General features: G+C 38.5%; 1 protein-coding gene across 2 annotated transcripts; it reads left to right on the forward strand.

Annotated features, from left to right (window-relative positions):
• Positions 1-744: 744 nt before the first annotated feature.
• On the forward strand, positions 745-22,929 carry BTF3L4 (basic transcription factor 3 like 4). 2 transcript variants are annotated; one of them, XM_079778302.1, is made up of 6 exons: positions 745-880; positions 4,103-4,169; positions 7,785-7,898; positions 16,822-17,023; positions 20,583-20,642; positions 21,187-22,928. In XM_079778302.1, exons 2-6 carry the CDS (start codon positions 4,116-4,118, stop codon positions 21,231-21,233), a joined length of 477 nt encoding a protein of 158 aa, XP_079634428.1. In that variant the 5' UTR covers positions 745-880; positions 4,103-4,115; the 3' UTR covers positions 21,234-22,928. The 2 variants fall into 2 exon arrangements, with proteins under 2 accessions (XP_079634428.1, XP_079634427.1); XM_079778301.1 differs by lacking the exon at positions 4,103-4,169 and having other exon boundaries at positions 791-880; positions 21,187-22,929.
• Positions 22,930-23,298: the final 369 nt, after the last annotated feature.

Raw genomic sequence — 23,298 nt, forward strand, 5'->3', positions numbered from 1 at the left:
GGCCTCGGGTCCCACTGCCCCCTCCGCAAACATGAAAGACTAGACTACTGGATTTCATTCTTAGGTTCCTGCTTGGTCTCCAGGAGACCTAGAAAACCTGTTCTGCGGTACATGGTCTCCGTGCCTCGCAAGAACGCCTCTTCTTGCTGGAGAAGAAGCGTTGGACCTTATTTTCCTTGCAACCGCAATTCTTCCACTCAGGGATTATGCAACTAACTAATGCCTGCTCTGGAAAATACCCGAACTTGGTATCTGTTATTGCAAAACTGACCTAGCTCTTCAGGGAACCAGGACAGAAGTCACTGCAGGCATTTAAACTGTTAAGCTTCTTCTTGTTAAATCTATATGCTTTTGTTGTTTTTATTTATTTAATTTATTTATTTTTATTTTTATTTTGTTGTCTTTAAACTTTGTGGGTTGAGTATTTCTCCAAAATTTTTTTCTCTGTGTGTCATAACAGGTCAAAATTTTCCTGTCTCGCCTCCTAAGTGGATACTTAATTGAGTACGACAGTGTATACTTAATGGCTAGTAAAAGACATCTGATAAAGTACACACCCAAACAAAAATACACACTGCGCTTTTTATTAGGCTCCCTACCTATGGCAGGCACCAACACAATGGAAAGCGTGGGAGACTGCAAGCTCCAGAATGCAGCGCGGCCACCCGCACCTGTCACCTTCCTATTGGGAGGCGCAGAGCAGGCTGGGCCCTGTAGTTCGTACACGCTCTCCCCGGATAGGTTGCTCTGTGGAGGGCTGGCTCTATCACGTGGGCCCCCGCTCCCGCCGCCGCCGCCTCCGTCGTCTTTCTCTGTCTGGGCTCAGGCAGCCATCTTGCTCTTGCCGCGTGCTGGTGTTGGAGGACTCTCCCTGCTTCAGGTGAGACCCCCGGCGGTCCCGCCACTCCACGGCCATAGGCCGCTGCGCACGGTCTCCCCCCGCCCTCTTCTTCCGACACCCGCCAGCCTCTCGGGCTGCCACTTCCGCCGTGGCGCGCGAAGTGGGGGCGGAGGCGGCTCGCCTGGCCTGTCGGTTACCGGCGGCGCAGCTGGGGGTCGGCACCTGAGGGAAGGTCCCCCAGCACCACCGCCCTCTGTGGGGGCGAGCGGGCCCGCGCTGTTGCCATCCAGATCCAGCCCCAGGAGGCGGGTGATCCCCCGCCTCTCTGTCCTGTTACTCTTCGTTATCCAAACAGTGGTGTGAGCTTTGAGCTCTACACAGCCAGTCTGTTGTCATCTCCTTTGATTCTCCCCTGCAGAGAGGGAAACTGAGGTTTGCAGCCCGGGCCCCCTACCGCCTGGACCGAATTACGTTGCAGCGCTCTTCACCTCCTAATGGCAGTAACTGTGGACCGGTCGGCCTCCCACTCCGAGACACTGCCTTGCGGGTGTTGGGAGCCCCATCACACTTCTTGATGCTTAGTAGGCTGTCAGGAAATGGATGATTGACTGACTGACACAGTGTTACATCGCTAGTGAATGGTGGTTTCAACTTCCTTTCCCACGTTCTTCCACCTTAACCATAGCTGTCCCCTCGAGGTTGGTAACAATAGTTACCAGTTTTGGCGTATCCGCTGTGAGTCATAGACCCTGTGCTATTGATAACCTTTACCCATGAAAACACGCTTTGGAGTGAGTGGTGTTAACACTTCTTTCTAGTCCAGAAGAGTCAAAGGTTCAGAGAAGTAAAATACTTTTCCTAAACGCTACGTAGTAGAACCTTGATTCTTCTGATTGCAAAGCTTATGCTTCTCCTAGAGAAACCCAACACGATTAAAAAACAAAAAGGGTCAGGACTAAAGGCTGAAATTATTATATCTCTGTAAACATGATGTATGTGAAAATACCTACTATAATGTTTGGAACTTATAGACACTCAGTAAGTATTGAGTGTAACCTCATTGTTGACACCCTTTCTTGAGTCCTTAAGGAAAAAGCTAAAAGATTCTAGGATCCCCAAGGAAGAACTCAAGGATCCTATGCCCTTAGGAAGTTACTTCTCCCTTTTGGGCCTAGAAAGTGTCTTCTCCCTTCTGGGCCTTCATTTGCAAATCTATTAAGTTGCAGAGGAAGGTGAACTGTTCATAATTTTTACCCTGCTGCTGCTTGCAAGTATTTGAGACAGCCTTACACACAAGACAATAAATTACAGGTTGATTGAGGAATAGGGAAGTAAACTAGGTGGTCTTTAAGGTTTACTTTCTAAGCCTGACATTTCTCATAGACCAATCCTCTTTCCTACTTGAATTCCGTACACCCCAACCTGCTAATAGACAAAGGACCACCACCCTTCTTCCCCTTACCCCCTTGAGCTTCCAACCTCCTTAAAATGCTTTTTTTCTGAGATACTCCTTGAGAACAAGTTCTCTGTTGTCCTGATTACCTGAAATGGAATCTATTCTTTCATTGTACACATTGATATAGTTCATTTTGTTGCTTTTGTTTCAGATAAGTCAGGACTCTTTTATCTTGATTTCTGTCTCTTCTCTTCCATCCCTTGGGGGTTGTCACTTGAAAATGCAGAGGAGTCCCAAAAGGTTTATTTACCTTATGTCTAGTTCTAATAGTTTCACTTAGCCCCCCATTTTTTTTCTTTTGTCAAAAAAGTCCTTAGCTCTTTGTTAGTTCACTACATCTTCATAGCCAATTCCTTTGAGAAAAGTGAATATTGGTCCTTTTCTGTGGATATTGAGCATAGCAATTGGGATTTACGTCAGCAAATTTAAGTTATGACACACTGAAGACCTCTGATTTTGTATTCTAATCACACTTCCTCCTATAAGAGATTGTTTTTAGCTGCTTGAACATTGTGGTTCAGTGCTGAGCAACGATTTAAGGAATCATAAATTCTAAATGTTATTTGATTAGGCTGCACAAGTGGGAAAATGAAGACTGTAAATAAATACTGAATTAATGTAAAAAAATGTTATTTGGAAACTGGACTTTATTTGGCCTTAAAGCAGAGATATATATACAGGTTAGTGCCTAAGTACAGTGTCAGAATATGGAATGTTTAGGAATAATCTTTGATTCTCTTTCACTTCTCAAATGAAGAAAACAGACTTTTTCATCTGAATGATGATTATAAAGAGGTTAGAGAATTGGCCAAAAAAGGCTTGTACTTTATGCCATCTCTCACATCTCAGTAATGATCTTTTGATCCACAGAACAAGTAAAACAAGGCTTTAACATTGGCTTTTATTTGTTTATATAGTGTGGAATGTTACGGCTCATTATAAACTTAAGAACTTTTTTCCTTAGTATGAATATCACTGACCAGACTAGGATTCATGACTTTATAATGTCCATAGGATTTTCAAAATTAAGTTTAGCCTTAAAGGGCTTATATTTAAGAGTCTCTTCACCTTCTCCCCCAAAAAATTTTAGTATTAATGTAGCAAAGATATGTTTTTTGTCAAATTGTGCAGTGAGGCATTATGCCCTGTATGCAAGCATATCTTGTTAAGTATGACATATTATATCACTGCAAGGTATTGAATGAACTCTGTGGAAAGTGCTGCAGAAGCACTGAACCTCTAAAAACCTGGTTCTCATTCTCTGTTATTAACATACCATCTGACCTTGAATGGAGGACATGACTACCTCATATCTTGACAGCTAGAGAGCCTATTGTTGAATTTTTTCTTTGTCCAGCTTTTTTCTTTTTTTTATTTATGGCTTACAAGGAATACAGAATGTGATTTGGGAGAAAAAAGTCTACTTAAAGGTTGCGCTAATAACATTTGGTAACAGCTCTCTGCTGTAAAAATCTTTGAGGGAAAAACTGGCTTGCCTACAGAGATTTTTGTAATTGGTTAAGTTTTACTTAATCATGCATTTAAGGAGGGATCTTCAAATAGGTAACTTTGAATCCCATTTGTATATCCGGCTCCCTCATGATATTATTAAATTTTTGTTCTTTTAATATCTGGTTTATGAAGCTAGAAAAAGTTATTAATATTTATTAAGAATATAGGCAGTATTAATATCATGGTGATAATGAATGCTGCAAACTCAGTGAACCAGAAGGTACTGTTGCATAAACAGTTATTTTATTTTGGTAAAACAGTAACTTTAACAAATCTATTTTTCCCCCCCCTAGATTTACCAACAGCATGAATCAAGAAAAGTTAGCCAAACTTCAGGCTCAGGTCCGGATAGGGGGCAAGGTGAGTGTGGCATAAAAAAAATTGGTAGGAGAATGTATTATTATCAGATATTATTATTATTTGGATTTGTGGTTATTGAAAATCTAAAATCTTTTCAATAATCAAGATCAAACCACATTCCAATTTGAAAATAATTTGTCAAGATCTAAAGTAGTTAACCAGAAGACTTCTCTTTCTGGTGGTGCAATGGAAATAGCCACCTTTGTTTGAATCCTCTTAACATCTGGTAGTTACATACAGGAAAAAGCTACCCAAACTTGTTAAGCTTCCATTTTTACATCTGCAAAAGAGAAATAGTCCTACATAGGATGCTCCAAAAAAATTAGAGTAATATTTATAAAACACCTAACCTGGTGTCTGGTACAGAGTAGATACTTAATAAATGGTAGCTATTATTATTTTAAAGATTTATTATTGATTTTTAGGGAGGGAGAAAGAGATTGATTGACTGCCTCCTGTACACTCCCTACCAGGGAGTGAGCCCACCACCTGGGCATGTGCCCTGATTGGGAATCAAACCAGCAACCTTTTGGTGTACAGGACAGTGCCCAACCAACTTGAGGCACACTGGCCAGGGTTGATAGCTGTTATTATGTTAGATTCACCTTCAGGGCATCCCAAATGTGCTGGATACTCTTTCTGCTACAGTTTGGTTTACAAGTGGTTTAATTGAAGATATTCCAGCTGATTGTACATTTTGTTCAGTGCTAGATTTTCCTCCCAAATTCCTGCCTATGTGAACATGAGCATTCTTATTCCATGTACTCTGAAGCCTAAGGAAGAGCTAGTTCTAAGCACGGAACGTCTTTGATTCCCTTCAGCTCTGTCCCCAGGCTCAAGGAGAACATTCTACCCTTATCTCTGCCCAGTACAATCTTTGCAAAAGGAAAAGCAAGAATAGTGCTTACATCAGACCGGGGAAGGATAGGTAGGATACTATGTAGCAACTCAACTGTGTCATTTAGTTTGATGATAACCACAGCTCCTGGGAATGGGGACAGGAAAGGGTAAAGGGAAGAAGTGACTAGTAATTTCTCTTTTCATGGTGATACAATTATATGGCTTTGGAGTCATTAACATTCGTGTAAACAAAGTAGGCACATTGTAGCATCAAATGTAATGTACCAATGCAAAAACTGGGGATATTCAAGTATCATAGAATATACCTAGAAAAGCTTGATACAGCACATCACTATTATATTTATTTTAAACGAGGTGGTTGGCACATTTTTTCATTTAACATAGTTTGTTGAGCGCCTACTATGTGCATAGCACAGAATATAAACCAGTTAAAGTTTCCTTCTCTTGACACAGCTCAACTTGAGAGACATGCTCACAATTACACTACAGAGTAATAAATGTTAAAATGAAGTACAGGGCATTCTTGTCCCTGAGAGACAAGGAAGTAATCACTGAGCTGAGATGTGAAGAATAAATAAAATTTATCGCTAGGTAGACAGGTGACAGGGTAAGTGAGTAGATTAAAAAGAGATTGTCATTTTCATACTGTAGAGGCACAAAGAATGCTGAGGTAATATGGTGTTTTAATGGGATGTTTTGCTTTAGTTTGGTACAGCTAGAGTTTAGAGTTTATAATTTGAGGTTGGATTATAGTCTTATATGCCCTACTAGGAGCTGAGGATTTTATCCTAGAGTCAAGGGGCAACTATTGAAGGACCTTAAGAAGGAAATAACAGTCATTTTAGAAAGATAACTGCTGGCAATGTGGAAAATTGAATGAAATAGAAGTTTGTATAGAGGAGAACAGTCAAGATGCTGCTGCTATAATATGTGAGTCACAAATATAAGGGTTGGAATTGACTTGACTGATAGAATATGGGGAATGAAGAGGAGAGAGAAGTGTCTGGGATAAGCTCCAGGTTTCTGGCTTTAGAGACTGGATATATGGTGGTACAACCAGCTACAAAACTTAGGAAATATAAGAATTGTTTGATGGACTAATAAGCTTTTAGATATATCGAATTTGAGGTGTCTGAGGATCATTTGAGTTGAGGTATCCAGCAAGCAATTAAGCTATCCCTGAGTCAGAAATGTTTCACAAATAAATGACCATCTATGTAGTTATTCATGGGTCCCTCCTTCAGCAGCTGGATTTTATCACAATCTCTGCTGCTACTCACAGAGCTCTCTTCCACTCCCACTGGAGTTGCTGAAACTGAAGCCCCTGCCCACCCTCAATAAGGCTGTGTACTACTCTAGGAGCTACTCAGAGATGGAAACCTCCATTCCTTTCCCCTTACTCCTGCCAGGTCTCAGAAAGTTGTAGCCCTCAAGACTTGGGCTGCTTTGTTAGTATTTTGGCTCTGCTTTCAGTTTCATTTTTATAAATTGGCCCAGGAATTTTATCTATTATTTTCTATTGTTTTTCAGTGGAAAAATATATTTAGAATTTCTAAGTACCTGTTTAGAAATGAGCTTTTCCTTTCTTAGTAAATAGTATAATTTTCAGCCTATTTTCTTAGGCCAAACTTCTAAGCATCATTCTAGATTCCTTTTTTCCTCATATCTGACATCCAATTCATCAGCATGTCCTGTTGGTTCTTCTGACAGTCTGAGTTCTCCCCATCTCCACTGCCACATTCCTCAGCTCTTATCAGGACTGCTATAGTAGCTTCCTGATTAATCTCATTATCATTCATTTTCTATAGGAACCTCGGTCATCTTTTAAAATTGTCAATCAAATCAAGTCATTTTCATGATTAAAACCTTTCAATGACTTTCTATTGCAATTGTAATAAAATCTAACTCCTTCCTATAGCATTCTAGGCTACTTGGCCTAGTCCTTACCTATCTTTCTAATTTCATTTTCTTCCTCCTTTCCTATTGTTCATTCTGCTCTAGCCATACTGGCCTGCTTTCTCTCTTTAGACACAACAGATTCATTCTTGTTTCATTCTGCTTGGATCAGTCTTCCCCTAGAACTTCCCATGGGTCTAAGCTCATAATGTCACCTTTTCAAAGAGGCTTTCCCTTAGTATTCTAATACAATAGTGCTTAGCTCCCACACAATACTCTTATCACAATGTTTTCTTAATACCCTTATCCCCTTTGAAATGATCTAATTTGTTTATATATTTATTTACTTGAATAAATAAATGTTTATTACCCTTCCACTACAATATATAATCCTTGACGTAAGAACCTGATGTTTTTCACTCCTGGATCCTAGGACTCTAGAACACTCACATAGTAGGCATTTGATTCTTAATTATGTCATAATCTCCAAAGATTCAGACTGTCTTTAGATTTTATTGTCAGGGTGTGATAGGTACTGTAAAAAAGTAGTCCTGATAATGTTTGAAAGTTGTTATAAAGCACACTAAATTGTCTTGAAGTTATAAGTTATTTTTATTAAAAAACTTTTGAAACAATGTGTTAAAATGATAAAGGCTGAATATTGGAAAGAATAAGAAATGGCTAGAACTGACCTTCAAAAATCTGGATTAGGCTGACAAACAATTCTGAGCATTATTAATCATTACTATTAAGTCAGCAATTTCTTATGTGGGTTTTAGAGTACTGTGGATAGGAAGACATGTGATTGCAGTTGCCAGATGCAAGGCATGCTAACCCTTCTGTTTGGTTATTTTTCAGGGTACAGCTCGCAGAAAGAAGAAGGTGGTACATAGAACAGCTACAGCTGATGACAAAAAACTTCAGAGTTCTCTAAAAAAACTGGCTGTCAATAATATAGCTGGTATTGAAGAGGTATGATCACTTTGTAAATTGTGAAATTATGTGGACAAATAGCACATTCACAAATAATTATCCACTTTTCAAATATAAAATATCACCATAGGAGAATCTGATATTGTCACTCAGATATCTTTGAAGGACTGTAGCTGTGAATTTACTTATTGTATAAAATTGGATGCTTGTCCAAAAAATGCTTTTAGTAGACAGCTAATAAATTCATACTTTTCAGTCTGAAAGTGTTTGCATATATGACAAAATTATGGAACTGCTCTTGAATTTTAAAGTAAAATAAGATTTTTTTTCTAATAATATAGAAATAAAGAAACCCCAAGATTTCTTCAAATACGATGGACTTTTTTCCCCATAAGAACACTATTCTGCTATATAAGTCTCTCTAACTATTACCTTAGCCAAGAAGCTCTAGTAATAGCTTTTCATAGATTAGATATTTTACTAGACCGCTTTCAAAAATTATTGGTTGAATGTTTTAAATCATTTTATTATATTTTGATGATACTTCTCTCAAATATGAAGCCAAAGATTAATGTTTCTTTCAAAAGACACTAAAAAAATTATCATAACATCAATTACTTGTAATGTAACCATCTAGATCCACTTATACCTAATCATTCCATTTCTGACAATAACCAATGTATAAATTTTCACTGCCATAAGTTAGATTTAATATGTCATTACTATGTGTGGTACCACTTACCAAAGAAAGGGGAAGTACCTGCCTTATAGCCTATATTGTTGAGCACCACCCATGCAGAATTCATTATTTTCACCATCTATATAATAAAACCTTAATATGCAAATTGACCAAACAGCAGAACAACCGGTCGCTATGATGTGCACTGACCACCAGGGGGCAGATGCTCAACACAGGAGCTGCCCCCTGGTGGTCAGTGTGCTCCCACAGGAGGATTGCTGCTCAGCCAGAAGCCGAGCTCATGGCTGGCGAGCACAGTGGTGGTGGTGGTGGGAGCCTCTCCCGCCTCCGCAGCAGCGCTAAGGACCCCTCAGGGGATGTCTGACTGCCAGCTTAGGCCCACTCCCTGAGCCTAAGCTGGCAGTTGGACAGCCCCCGAGGGGTCCCAGACAGCAAGAGCGCGCAAGCCGGGTTGAGGTAACCCTCATCCTCCCCTGCCTCCCCCAGTACACGAATGTCATGCACTGGGCCTCTAATTATAGATAAAAGAAATCCCCTTCATTGTTTCCAAGAACATTGCTATTTCTTCTTCCTCAGGTCTTAATGCAGGTGTTATTTCCTCTCAGAAACCTTCCTGGTAGCACATTTACCGTACATATTTATGCAAAGAAGCGTTAGATGTCTTTCCTGTAATGTCCTGTTTTGACTTTTATTTTAATATTTATTAAACTGAATTGTTGGTATTGCCAGTACAATTCTAACTTCTTGAAAAGTCATAGCTTCAGAACATCACACACAAAACTAACGGTACATAATAGGTATGTACATTCTCACATGCACCATTTGTGTTCACATGCGTGCATGCTGTCTTCCAACACTCACAAACTAGTTGCACTTTTACCAAGTAAAGTTCTAACCTTACTTCCTAAGCTGTCAGTATTGGTGATTTTTCTCCCCTACCAAAGCTTAATTTAAGTCCTCTTGAGAAATTTTAAAAACTGAATGACTATTTGGATTGAGACAAGTTTCTCTGGTCTTTTATGCATGCATTAGCTTGTTGATTTGGTTTAATAATTATAATCATATATAGATTTCTTTTACATGTTACCAAAGATAGAGAAATCCAAAGCTGTCAAAAAGTAAAGGGCAGGGGAGTGTCAGAGACTGTTTTCATACAAAGCCAGGTTTTAGGAAGGCATTCCTAGGTGAATTCCACAAGTGTAACCCAGAACTAAATTTCTGGAAGTGTTTTAAGTTCTGTGACATTTGAAGATATATGGATGTGCTTCTTATTTGGTAATCTAGTTGGATATAGTGACTGTGCTGTCACTTTTCTTCCCCTGATAACATTAATCTACCAACAATAGTAGTGGTTCCATTTCTCAGAAACAATTTATTTTTATCAGAATTGTTTGATGAACAATGTCACCAAAAATCTGAATTTCTGCTTCAGATGGCCTAGTTGCTTCATAGAGTTATACTGTTACATTCAGCTCTTAAACTAGGCTATATTTCTGTCTCTATGAACCCTTCCCTATCTTCCAGGAATCAACACTTTCTTTGTACTTCTGCTGCCCTTAGCTTAAATTGCTTTGCTACAATACATTTATTATTACAACCTCATATTGTGGGTTATAATGATTATTTATTAACCAAGTTGCCTATTTTTAAAGTTATTGGTTAACTCTTTCCACAATTTCTTCTTCCTCCAATTAGAGCCTCAGGTGCCAATGGGTGGACAGCTCTGAATATAGGAGAGTAAAAGGGAAGTACCATGTCCATTCACCTTATCATTCCATAGCAGCCATACTTTATCTTTTAATTTCCCACTTTTGCTATATTATTGTGATATATATGTGTGTACACACACACACACACATACACACGGTTGAGCAAATGTAGGTTTATAGTTGTATGTCAAACACAGAATTTATTCTTATATTATTTATTAATCATTGTATTATTTTCTATACAAACATCTATAAACCTACTTTTGCCCCACCCTGAATATAACATAATATAAAATTTTGCCATTTAAACCATTTTAAGTGTACAATTAAAAAAAAACAGTGTACAATTCATTGGCTTGAATTACAATTACAAGGTTGTGCAACTACCACCTTTATCTATTTCCAAAGTTTTTCATTATCCCAAACAGAAACTCTGTACCCATTAAGCAATAATTCCCTGTTTCCTTCTCCCATAGCCCCTGATAACCTCTGACCTACTTTCTGTCTCTGTGATTTGACTATTGTAGATATTTCATATAAGTGGAATCACAATGTTCGTCCTTTCATATCTGCTTATTTCACTTAGCATAATGTTTTCAACCTTCATCCATGTTGTAGCATGTATAGAACTTCACTCGCTTTATAGTTACATAATATTCCATTGTATGGATAGTATCATATTTTATCTATTCATCTATTGATGAAAGTCTTTTGTTTTAAATTTGCTTTCCCCCCTCAATATAAAAATGTAATATCACTGTAGAAAATGAGGGGTATATAGAAAACATGAAAAAGTTACTAACATTCGATCATAGTTCCATTACCCAGAAATAACTATTAGTCTTGTATTTCTTTCCAATTTTGTATGCATATATTTTTATACATATACATACACATATCTGAGACTAGCTAGATGTACAATTTGGAATCCTTTTTTCCCCAAAAAGCATTATATTATAAAAATTGTTTCACATCAAAGTATTCTAAATCACCAACCTGGATGTCTGCATATATTCCAATATGTGAATATATTATGATTTAACATTTCTTTATTTTACATTGTAATGCTTTGATAATAAAAAAAATCACATGTTGGACTCTTAGGTATATAAATAGTTACCTTCATTTCTGATTTCCTTCAGATAGATTCTTGGAAATGTGGCTACTGGCTGAAAGAGCATAAACATTTTTAGAACTCTTCATTGATATTGCCAAATTGTTTTTCAGAAAGGGTATGCCATTTTACACTATCTATAGCATTGCTGTAGAGCAGTCATCTCATCAGACTCTTGCCACCAGTGCATAAGAGAAAATGATCCCAGTATAACATATAGTTTGACAGCTGTTTGCTTTAGCTTATATCAACAGTAATAGGTTATACTTCTTATAAATCTTTAGAAATAAGTAGGTGCTGAGCTTAGAAGGATTGAATGAGAAAGATACTGACTCATGGGAGTGTGTGTAAAGCCCATAATCCTCAAAATATGACATCCCTTAGACTCACAAAACCCCAGATATTTATATGCCTTATTCTTAAAATGTATATTATTTCATCCCATTAAGATATAGGAGGAAGACAATAAAAAAATGGTTTTTTGATAAACATTTATTGCCACTATAGGAAGGAGTGGCAATAAAACTTGATTTTAAGACAACTGTCAGTTTTCACAACTGCAGCTACCTGGCCTAGTGGGGACTTTAATACAAAAAAATCACATAGCAGCTGAAACCGGTTTGGCTCAATGGATAGAGCGTCGGCCTGCGGACTCAAGGGTCCCAGGTTCAATTCCGGTCAAGGGCATGTACCTTGGTTGCTGGCACATCCCCAGTAGGGGGTGTGCAAGAGGCAGCTGATCGATGTTTCTCTCTCATCGATGTTTCTAACTCTCTATCCCTCTCTCTTCCTCTCTGTAAAAAATCAATAAAATATATATTTTTTTAAAAATCACATAGCAGAAAAATTTAAACTACCTCTCTGAACTGAGCGCAATTGTCAGCAAGTGCTATGGAGTTAAGCATAACTTTGTGAGCCTCCGATAGCCATAAAAACTACTGCTGTGTAAGAATAAAACAAGCATGAGATTTGCCAGATAGGAGGCTGCTGGGATTAATATGTGCGGCCTAGTAGGAGGCCAGAAAAGGCAGGGTTTTTTTAAGTTTTGATAGTAGCAGTTGTGAGGAATGACTTAAACTGGCCCTAAATTTTGTAGGGCAGTTGGGCTGATTATGAAAGATCAGAACAATGGAAAAAGTCAGACCAAAGATATAGCCCAGAGGATTCTGGGCTTCTTCATTGGGGTTATTAATGGTGCTATTTCTAAACCTTGAGATGACCCCTCATTTACTATTTGGGAGTTGAGGTCTGACGGCATCCATGATTTAGATTAAATTGAATAGGTGGTGTCCATTCAGCAAATTTGAGTGACTTATGTGCTGGATACTTGCTAAGTCTAGTAAGGCATTGTCTCTGATATCAAGGAGTTCATCCAATATAATAAAACACTAATATGCAAATCAAACGGCAGAATGACTGGTTGCTATGACGTACACTGACCACCAGGGGCAGACGCTCAACGCAGGAGCTGCCCCTTGGTGGTCAGTGCATTACCACAGGGGGAGTGCCGCTCAGCCAGAAGCTGGGCTCACGGCTGGCTAACGCAGTAGTGGTGGTGGGAGCCTCTCCCACCTCCGCTGCAGGCGGGCGGTAAGGAGCAAGGGGTCCTGGACTGCGAGAGGGATGTCTGACTGTTGGCTTAGGCCCTATCCACAGGGGGATCGGGCCTCAGCCAGCAGGCGGACATCCCCCGAGTGTTCCCGGACTGCGAGAGGGCCGGGCTGAGGGACCCCCACCTCCAGTGCACGAATCTCGTGCACTGGGCCTCTAGTCTCTAATAAGGTAAAAATTCGCAAACACTATTATACTATGACAATTCTATTTAGTTGTAATACCCACGAAGTAAAGAATGTGCATAAATCACCTTAAGTTTAGGAGCATCTGACCCAAGACTTGGCTAAATGAGAATTTACAAGGTGGAAAGCAGGACAAGGTTTTTCTAAAAAGTGAAAACTGCATATGTAAATGCACTAGGTGTGAAAGGACAAAATATTTTCTGGTAATACAAGATGTGTCCATATTGTTAAAACCAAAAATAAGAGCAAGGGCGTTTGGACTGGGGTCTCAAAAACTCCTCCTCCATTGGTCAAGTAGCATCCTTTCAACTACCTGTTAAGTGGAAAAAAATACTTTGATATATAAAGAAGCTGATTGATTGAGAAAGGGTATATAGCTAGTTTAATAGTTTTTGTTTACTTGTCTGCTTTTTGTTCTTATACTGTATATAGATCGTATGACTTATTTAGACCAAACATCAGTAAAGTTGCTGGAGAAAGTGAATTCTCCATATAAAATACATGCAGTTTGCTTTGTGAATTTAACAAGTTCCTTAGCCCTTTTTTTTTTAACTCTAAAAGGATGGGGGAGGTGTCTAATCAGCCCAACAATTTCATCCTTTGATAGTTTCTAATAGCTTGTGTCTAGGAGCCTTATATAACTGTGTCATTTGCTCAGTAGAGAGGAAGGAATGTTAGATAGAAACAAAATATCTGGCCTATTTAACTTCTAGCATTTTATCCTTTCTCTTCTAAAATTAATTAAACTCTCCAGCCCTTTCTGGGCCTTTTTCACGAGACTACATTTTTTATACAAACCCCATTTAAAACAACCATGAATAAATTTATTTCCATTTCACAGTCTGAGATGGAATTCATCTTGCTTTTCACACTAAACTCAAACAACGTGTTTCAGACTACAAAGACCTACATCAGGATGTAAAATATGATATAACATTTAGCCCTTGGAGAAGAAGCTTGAACAGAGGGAAAACTTGTGAATGTTTATTCTTTTTGGTCCTGGGTTAGCCTCTTACTTATTTTGTAAACGAGGAAGATATATATTATCCACATATCTATGCTATTTTCCTTTTGCATTCTTCATTGAGCCTATATTCTAAGATAAATAATTCTCTAGCAGGTGTTCATGGGACCATAGAATTGAATTTTTATAGGTAAATAAACATTTTAAGAATGTGAATGACACCATAGGAAGGAAACTAAACAGAAAGTTAAGAAACCCAAGTTCAAGTTCTGGTTTGCACATAACCAGCTATTTGTCCTTGAGTATGTTGTTTAACCAGGATTTCTTGTCTTCAGTATTTATTTCTTTAACAACAGATTGTAACTAGAATTTCAACACATATATGGCCTCACTTATTTGAGAACAATATTGATTTCAAATCTTCTGTGATTTTAACATCTGTAAATTTTAAAAATCACAAATTCCAATGTTTGAGAGGCTTTTAATGCCTGGAAGTGTTGTATAAATCCTTTATTAAATTATGTGGTTTGGTTTTGATTTGGAAAATATAGTCCTACCATATCTTTAATTCTTTTCCCATACTTAAATTATGTGATTCTAGAGTAAGACTAGAGCAACATCTTATTTCATATCCATTGTGCCACTTTTTTTTCAAGCCATTTCTCTTCCAGATTTTCAGCCACTTTAACATTAAACTGTTCTAACTAAACTATAATTGTCTTCAGAATTATATTTTTTCTAAAGTTAATATAAAAATTTTAACTCAAGATATTTGTTCAGCCACAGCTGGTTTGGCTCAGTGGATAGAGCGTCGGCCTGTGGACTGAAGGGTCCTGGGTTCGATTCCGGTCAGGGGCATGTAACTTGGTTGCGGGCACATCCCCAGTAGGGGATATGCAGGAGGCAGCTGATCGATGTTTCTCTCTCATCGATGTTTCTAACTCTCTATCCTTCTCCCTTCCTCTCTGTAAAAGAATCAATAAAATATATATTTAAAAAAATATATTTTAAAAAAAGAAGATATTTGTTCAGAACAGCTGGATTTGAATTAAATAAACATTTTAAGAATGTGAATGGCATAATAGGAAGGAAACTAAATAGTTAAGAAACACAAGTTCAAGTTCTGATTTGCTTACTGTGTGTAAAATATATATATTGTATTATGTGTGTATATGTGTATATGTGTATATACACATATGTGTATATGTGTGTGTGTGTGTGTGTGTGTGTGCATAATATGCTAATTAGATCAGACGTCCTTCCGGATGACCTTCTGGACAAAGCCGGGTCTGCGAGGGAAGCCCAGATCCCAGCTGCTGGAGGGAAGCCAGTCCGGCAGCCAGGGGAAGGAAGGCCTACTCTTGCATGAATTTCATGCATCAGGCCTCTAATATATATATATGAAATAGACCCTTAACTACAATACTGAGAGATGGAAGGGTATAGAATTGAAATAGTGATTTCTGTCAGAAAAAAATTTGGGGGAAAATTATTTGTGGGGTTAAGTTATAGTTTTCCAGGGAATTTGCCTTTATTTTCTCTGTGTTCCAGGTCTTGCCTGAAATTTAGACGCCCCTTTCTTCCCCTACCTTTCTGGTGCTGTCTATCAGTGGTGGTGATCACCTCTGAGGAAGAAAAGCCCACTTCCACTGACCATGGAGAACACTCAGCATCTCTGCTTGATTGTGACAAGGGCAGTTTTTGGATGGATCATGAAATGCTTCTAAAGTAGCCAAGAGTTAACTCTCCTAACCTTTTTATATAATAAGCATGTTACCACCAAGGTAACTTACCCAGTGGAGTCAACTACATAGTGAAAGCACATTCTTTACACACTTAACATATGCAAATTCAATTCTACTAAAACAGAAAGTGCACGAGTGAGAGAAAAATAACATTTTAAATAGCACATGCTCAACCTTCCTTTTCAATAAGACCCAGGCTATGGATTAAATCAAATCTGAAATAGTCAATTCATATAGAAAGAATGTAAGGATGGCTTTAAAGGTTTCCCAGTAATTGTTAAAGCATGTTCAGGTAGCCAGGCAAGTGGGTGGGAGAGCTTCTTTCACATTTACAAGGGTTATTGAAGGTTGTTGAAAAGCAACACTTAAGAATTAGAGGAACTGATAAAATTCTCTACAGAGAATGACATGATAAGTTGAAATTTTCATAAACTTACTAAGTGTTCAAAGGAGTGAAACACCTGATTGATTAAGTTTCTGAGTGTTCTTTATGGATTTTCAGTGGTTATTTTTACCATACACTATTACCCCATTACAACCTGTCCCCTAAGTAAGATGCTACCAGATGATATCTGTACCAATTTAGTTTTGATAGTGTAAACTGAGTAAGATAATGGCTATTTCATTAAGAAGCCAGTTCTTGGTTCATTATTACTTTTTTTTTTTTTTAATGTGGGCATGAATTTCTTTCTCATAGTAGAAGTATGAATGTAAAATCTAGATTCTTTGACCATCCTAGTAATTTGTGCTATCTACACAATTTACTTTGTTGCTAGGGTCTTTTTCCACCCATACCACTAAGATAATTACTACCTTTGGAATGCATAACTACCAACTAAAAACAACATAATTGGCTAAATTGTGGTTTTTTTTTAAAGATACTGTTTTAGTTGTACCTATTTTGTGAAGTACATTTTCTTTTGTGTTCATACAGGTAAATATGATTAAAGATGATGGAACAGTTATTCATTTCAACAACCCCAAAGTCCAAGCTTCCCTTTCTGCTAACACCTTTGCAATTACCGGTCATGCAGAAGCCAAACCAATCACAGAAATGCTTCCTGGAATATTAAGTCAGCTTGGTGCTGACAGCTTAACAAGCCTTAGGAAGTTAGCTGAACAGTTCCCTCGGCAAGGTAGGTATTTCATTTTAGTACCTCTTTTCCTCCCCACCTTAAAGAACCTAATGATTTTTAAAGGTGTCACATTACTGGAAGGATTTGCCTGTATGTATATTTTACTTTTATAGTGTTACTTGTATGCTTCATAAATTTTTTAGTTGGCTTCTTTAATAATTATGCAGTGTGGCATAGGGAATATTTGAATACATTTTGGTAGACAGTAATTACCTAAAAGGAAAGTGCCAGGATCTTCAGGCCACATTTTATAAACAGTCAATTGATACTTCTGATTAATGGCAGCAAGAACACAGTGTGTACCAGGCATTGTGTGAGATTTGCTATCTATACTAATAAAAGGGTAATATGCTAATTAGGGTGGACATCTTCCAGATGTCCATCTGGACAAAGCCACAGTGGCTGCGAGGCCCAGGGCTCAGGCAGCCGTGGGCTCAGGCAGCTGCGAGGCCCGTGAGTGCTAACAGCTGTGAGGCCTGGGGCTCACGCAGCCATGGGCTCAGGCAGCTGCGAGGCCCGGGGTTCAGGCAGCCGCGGCGGCTGGCAGTGGCAGCAGCAGCGGGGTGATGGGGGCAGCGTCTTCCCCTGATCAGCCCGGTTGCCTCCTGCAGAGGGAGGTCAGACTGCGACTTAGGCTCGCTCCCCCCAGGGAGCAGGCCTAAGCCGTCAGTAAGACATCCCCTGAGGGCTCCAGGACTGTGAAAGGGGGCATGCCTGGCTGAGAGACCTGCCCCCCCCCCCAGTGCACGAATTTTCATGCACCAGGCCTCTAGTCCTATATAATAAAAGCCTAATATGCTAAGTGTCTAGTCATCTGGTGACTTGTCGACAGTTCAACCAATCAAAGCGTAATATGCTAATGATATGCTAAGGCCGCTCAACCGCTCGCTATGATGTGCACTGACCACCAGGGGCAGACAGTCGACCAGTCGACCAGTTGCTATGATGTGCACTTGACCACCACGGGGCAGACACTCCGACTTGTAGGTTAGCTTGCTGCTGGGATCTGGCTGATCGGGACTGAGTGAGTTGGGCCAGACACACCCTGGAACCCTTCCGCGGCCCCTCCCCGGCCCCAATCGTGCACTATGGGGTCCCTCAGCCTGGCCTGTACCCTCTCACAATCTGGAACCCCTTGGGGGATGTCAGAGAGTCAGTTTCAGCCCAATCCCGCAAGCCACTCCCCTCGGGAGGGTGCTAGACACAGGGCTTACGGCTGGCGAGCGCTGCTGTGGCGGTGTGAGCCTCTCCCAATCGGGACTGATTGGGCGCGAGCCCATGGCAGTGGTTTTTGGCCCGATCCCCACAAGCCATCCCGAGGGACCCCACCCATTCATGAATTTGTGCACCGGGCCTCTAGTACACACATAAAGACCACAGGGGTGCTCACATTCTAATTGGAGAGAGTAAGAGGATACGCAAGTATGATTTCAGTTCATGTGCAGAGGTAGAGGTTTCTCCTGGGTGTATTATAAATAGGATGTCGATGACAACTGTAGCCTGTGGCTCTGAGTTTTCCCCTTATTTGAAATAACGTCTCTCACGTTAAGGCAATTTTTAGTGCAAAATCCTGTACCTGTGACTGTAGACAGGCACAGCCCTCTTGCAGCTTCTGAGCTGCTGTGTGCTCTCTCAGCACAGCCCACACTAACCTTACTTGCAGGCTCATTCTAGACTAGAGGCAAGAGAGTGAAGACCCGTTTGTGGCTGCAGCCAGCCTCAGCTGTTTGGAATGGTGCCAGATCCTCTAGAAAGTGCTGGAACTGACAGTTAATCAGTGTAACCCTGAGGCCTTGTAACTCCTGCCGACAAGCCTTTACTTCCCCTGTGGCTACTATTCAGGACTGGGGACAAGGCCAGTCGTGGGATAGGAGGTAGGGGTTTCTGCACTTCCTAGAAAGGTGTACAGTCTGGGAGCAAGTGACTTTTCCACAGGCTCCTTGTCTAACACCCACTCTTAGATCATACTTCCCTCTATATTATTTTTAGCTGGAGATTTCTGTGGGTAAGTGCTTTTACTAATTACTGATGAATGGAGACTTATTGAGGCCTCAAGCAGGCAGGTTTAATAGGAGTTACGTTGCAGAAAGAGTTATAACAGATTATATGTTGGACCTGGGAATTTATTAGACAGTTGTGAAAACTTATGAAACCCATGGTCATAGTTTTCAGAACCCACACACATACAGGTTTTCTTTTTAGATTGTTGTAAAATATGCATAGCATAAAATTTACCATTTTAACCATTTTAAGTATGTAGTTCAGTGATACTAAATACATTGACATTGTTTTGCACCATTTATAGTTTTAAATCTATTGTATTTAAAAATAGAATCATAGTTCCTTTTCCCCTCCCACCTTCCCCTTCATTTGACAGAGCAGGTATTCCAGAACACCTGTGTTTAACTGGTGTATTATATTTAGAGCACAAGTCTTGGCTCAAAATCAGTGATGCTGTGTGGTGACAAGGAGAGTTATGTTGGGACCTAACTGCCCACAAGTCACTGTATGGTCACAGTTCTGCGTTCCAGAGCTAGAACTCAGGCTGATGTCATTACTATTGCTTATCAAAACCAGACCGATTTTAGACATATTTATTTCTATGGTTGAGAAATGGAGTGTGTAGGTGGCCAAAGAGAAGGGAAAAGAAGTTCTACATAATGAACACTTTATTAACTTTAAAGGCAACAGTTTCTGAATTTTGCCCCACTGTCATTTGAGTCCCACGTCCTTGAGTTTGCTCTATCACATTTTATATCCTGGAAAAAATGCAGTTAAGATATATGAATAAAATGCTTATCCATACAATTTAAAAAAACATAGTGCTATCACAGAATTATATTTTTGTTTAGTATTGATTGTACTATAAATGTAGCAACCAAACATTCTGAATTTCCAAAATAGTTTTGGTTTCATATGTGTCTTTTTTTTTTAATAAAAATGTTTTGTTTAATATATTTTTATTGATTTCAGAGAGGAAGGGAGAGGGATAGAAACATCAATGATGAGAGAGAATCATTGATTGGCTGCTTCCTGCATGCTCCTACTGGGTATCGAGCCCAAAACCCAGGCATGTGCCATGATCAGGAATGGAACCCATGACCTCCAGGTTCATAGGTTGACACTCAACCAATGAATCATGCCATTCGGGCACATACGTGTTTTGTCACTCCTAAAAATCAAACAGCCTATTATTTCAGTGCTCATACTACATAGGTAGATACTTTCTTATACCAAAGGAGATGAAAAAAATCTTGAATGTTGATTTTTTAATTTGGAGAATAAATTAACCATGTCTTTTTATTCAAACTAATCTGCATTACTCCATTTTTTATATGTTTTACATGCAGTGCCCATTGAAATAGCCAGCTGTATTTAGGGTATATCTAATGAAGTTACAGTTTTATTGATTTTAGTATTAAGTAAAAAATATGGCATTAGATTATACAATATTTAGCTTTTTCTGAACAACTATATAAGATTTAGACATGAAGAAAATATAAAGTATCTGTAGATGTCTTTGTTCTCAATGACTAATTTTAAAATAAAATTTTTGCAGTGTTGGATAGCAAAGCACCAAAACCAGAAGACATTGATGAGGAAGATGATGATGTTCCAGGTAAGTGACATTTCTTTAGTTTTAAGATTTTTAACATACTGCTGATCTCATTTAATTCATTGCATAAGGACTTGCAATTTTTTGTTGCTGGTGAGCTTGTGAATTTATAGTCATTCACAATGATGTGGATATGATCTAATGAAAGAGAATAGAAGCCCTCTCATTTAGAACTTAGAATCAGAAATTGTCACACAAAGCTTTGCTGCCTGCATATGAATTTGGAATCACTGTGACTATAAATTTGTGTAGTTATTACTATAATATTTCTGTGGGAATTATGATTGACATCTGGAAATGCTGTTCACCTTAGTATGTATACACAAAAGACTAAAATTTCTTTTGGGTTACTGTTTAAGCAGATAAATGAGGCATTATTAGTGAAATGCCACCAATTCATTTCTGTTCCTTGTCCTGTATATTTTCAGACTGATTCTAGTAGCAACAACTTTGTTTTATTGGGGTTAGAAGTTAGGAATTTTATTTACCTCTTTTTTTTTTTTTTTTTGTATCTTTAACTCATTTACTTTTTTTTTTTTTTTTCCAGATCTTGTAGAAAATTTTGATGAGGCATCAAAGAATGAAGCTAACTAAAATCTTTTCTGGTTTTTGGAAGTTGGCATGGACTAGATTTAACAAATCAGCTATGTGGTTCCAAAGTTTTACAGACACGGAGAACATCAACTGTTACTAGTTCAGTAATATAAATATTTTGTATATTAATAATGCTGTTTGTTCAGCATTTTTGGTCATTTGATTTTGCATTTTGCACTTCCTCCCAGGATCTATTCTTTTGGTCAAAATCCAAAGTATTGATGCAGTTTGAGGGTGTTTTGATTTTTAATTCTTGTTTTCTTTTTGTTTGTTTTTTGTTTGGGGTATTTTTGGTGTGTGTGTATTTTTTTGTATGCGTGTGGGTATGTGTGTACACAGTGGAGAGCAAATTGGAAAACAGTTCTATTTATCCTCCTCTTTTCCCAGTAGAAATAAAACAAATCTTTACATTTGTTACTTTTTATTTTTTCTAATAATGCACAGAATTAAGGAAAAGTGAGTATCTTGGATTTCAAATCTGAGATTTTTATCCTTGGAGGTTTGGTTTTCATTTGCTTGGTTAACATATTTTTCATACATTTCTCTGGGTTTAAAATGTCTTGAGATGTTTTTACCAGCTTCTGCTGGTGTAATGGGTAGTGTGTCTTTGGTACGGTTGCCTTAGATTCACTTATCTAGTCAGACCCAGAAGAACTTGCTTCCTAAATGCCTTTTTTTCTTCTCCTTTTGGTCTCCAAATGGTATTGTCAGCCATTGGTAATGCTATTCCTCATACCCCTCCTAGCCTCAGAAGGATGTTCTCCATATAGAGTTAAGTGAGTGCCTAATCCCTCTTTTTTAAGACTGTTTCCTTATCTTGAGGAATAACAGCTCCATCTTCAACTTTTTATTTCCCCCTTGATTTTACAGTTTGGTAGATTTCAAACTGGAATAGCTAGCATGTGCTTGCTAAATAATTTTATGCCAGCCTTATTCTGTATCCTAGCTGTTTATAATAGCAGGTACAAAAATGCCTCTTTTTTTTTTTAACAAGGTTGAAATTGGGAATGTCCTTTTGAATCAGATAAAAATAGGCCATAGACTCATCCCCCAGCACAAAAGGGCATTCTATGAAGTGTTACTGGCCCGGGGAGGATTTCTTCAACCACTGTCCTACTCTGGCCTTGAACCTACCTCTAGATTGGATCTTATAGCTGCTCACAGCATCCTCCTGCATGCTTATTAGAGTAATGCTTTGGGAAGAACACTGGTAAAACACAGTATTTATTTTTCACCTCCCTTCAGAGGACTTGGAGGTAAGTTGCATTCATTCATTCAAGTTTCCTTCTTGCTGTCTAAGGATAAAAGCTTGTATTTTGTTATATCAGCATTTGTTATAGCCAATATTTAAGGATAAGATCTAGAAAATATATCATTTCCTGGCCCATCATCAAACTAAGTATGGCTTAATCTCGCAGCATATCAACTTTGTTTCAAGCTAGATATCTTTATTGGATATCTAAAGTGAAAGACCAATCACATATCAAGATATCTATATACATGAAGGCAAAGCTCTTGTGTTTTATCATCCAGACACCTCAATTTATTTTATAAATTTGTTTCATTTTCCTGTTATGTTTTATATAATATATGGTCTTAACTACAAAATAAAATAACAGTAACAAAATAACAAAAGAGGATATTTCCTCTTGTGCTTCTCTTATTGTTGTTGTCTGCAGAATTTCCTTCTTTTGTATTTCCCCTCTGCTCCTGACCCCTAAATGAATTTTCAGCCCAGTCATTATTTGAAATAATATTTCATCCATTGTTATTCTAAATGGTCTAAATAGTCCACACGTCTGTTCCTCTGACTGTCCCTAAGGGATGCTTTATGGGGCAGACAGGGTTAGAGTGGGCATCAAGTGGTTAGGAACATGTAAGAGATGAGTAGTATAGCGAAGGAAAAAGGGAACATTCATCTGGAACACAGGAGACTTGGGCCTTTAGCTAGGCTCTGGCAATAACTAGTGGCTCTGGGCAGGTTGCCTAATTACTCTGAAATTCATCATTAGTCAAATAAGATGTTTCTAAATCTTAATGTTTCTTCTACAGTTCTGTGAATCTT

Source organism: Cnephaeus nilssonii (assembly GCF_951640355.1).
Source record: "Cnephaeus nilssonii genome assembly, chromosome: 7".
Classification (NCBI taxonomy): domain Eukaryota; kingdom Metazoa; phylum Chordata; class Mammalia; order Chiroptera; family Vespertilionidae; genus Cnephaeus; species Cnephaeus nilssonii.

Bases quoted from the DNA above. Each gene is read 5' to 3' on its own strand.
- BTF3L4 (XM_079778302.1), top strand. From the start codon at position 4,116: ATGAATCAAGAAAAGTTAGCCAAACTTCAGGCTCAGGTCCGGATAGGG. The intron at 7,899-16,821 runs GTATGATCACTT...GTGTTCATACAG, and splicing joins ATATAGCTGGTATTGAAGAG to GTAAATATGATTAAAGATGA. The intron at 17,024-20,582 runs GTAGGTATTTCA...AAATTTTTGCAG, and splicing joins TGAACAGTTCCCTCGGCAAG to TGTTGGATAGCAAAGCACCA.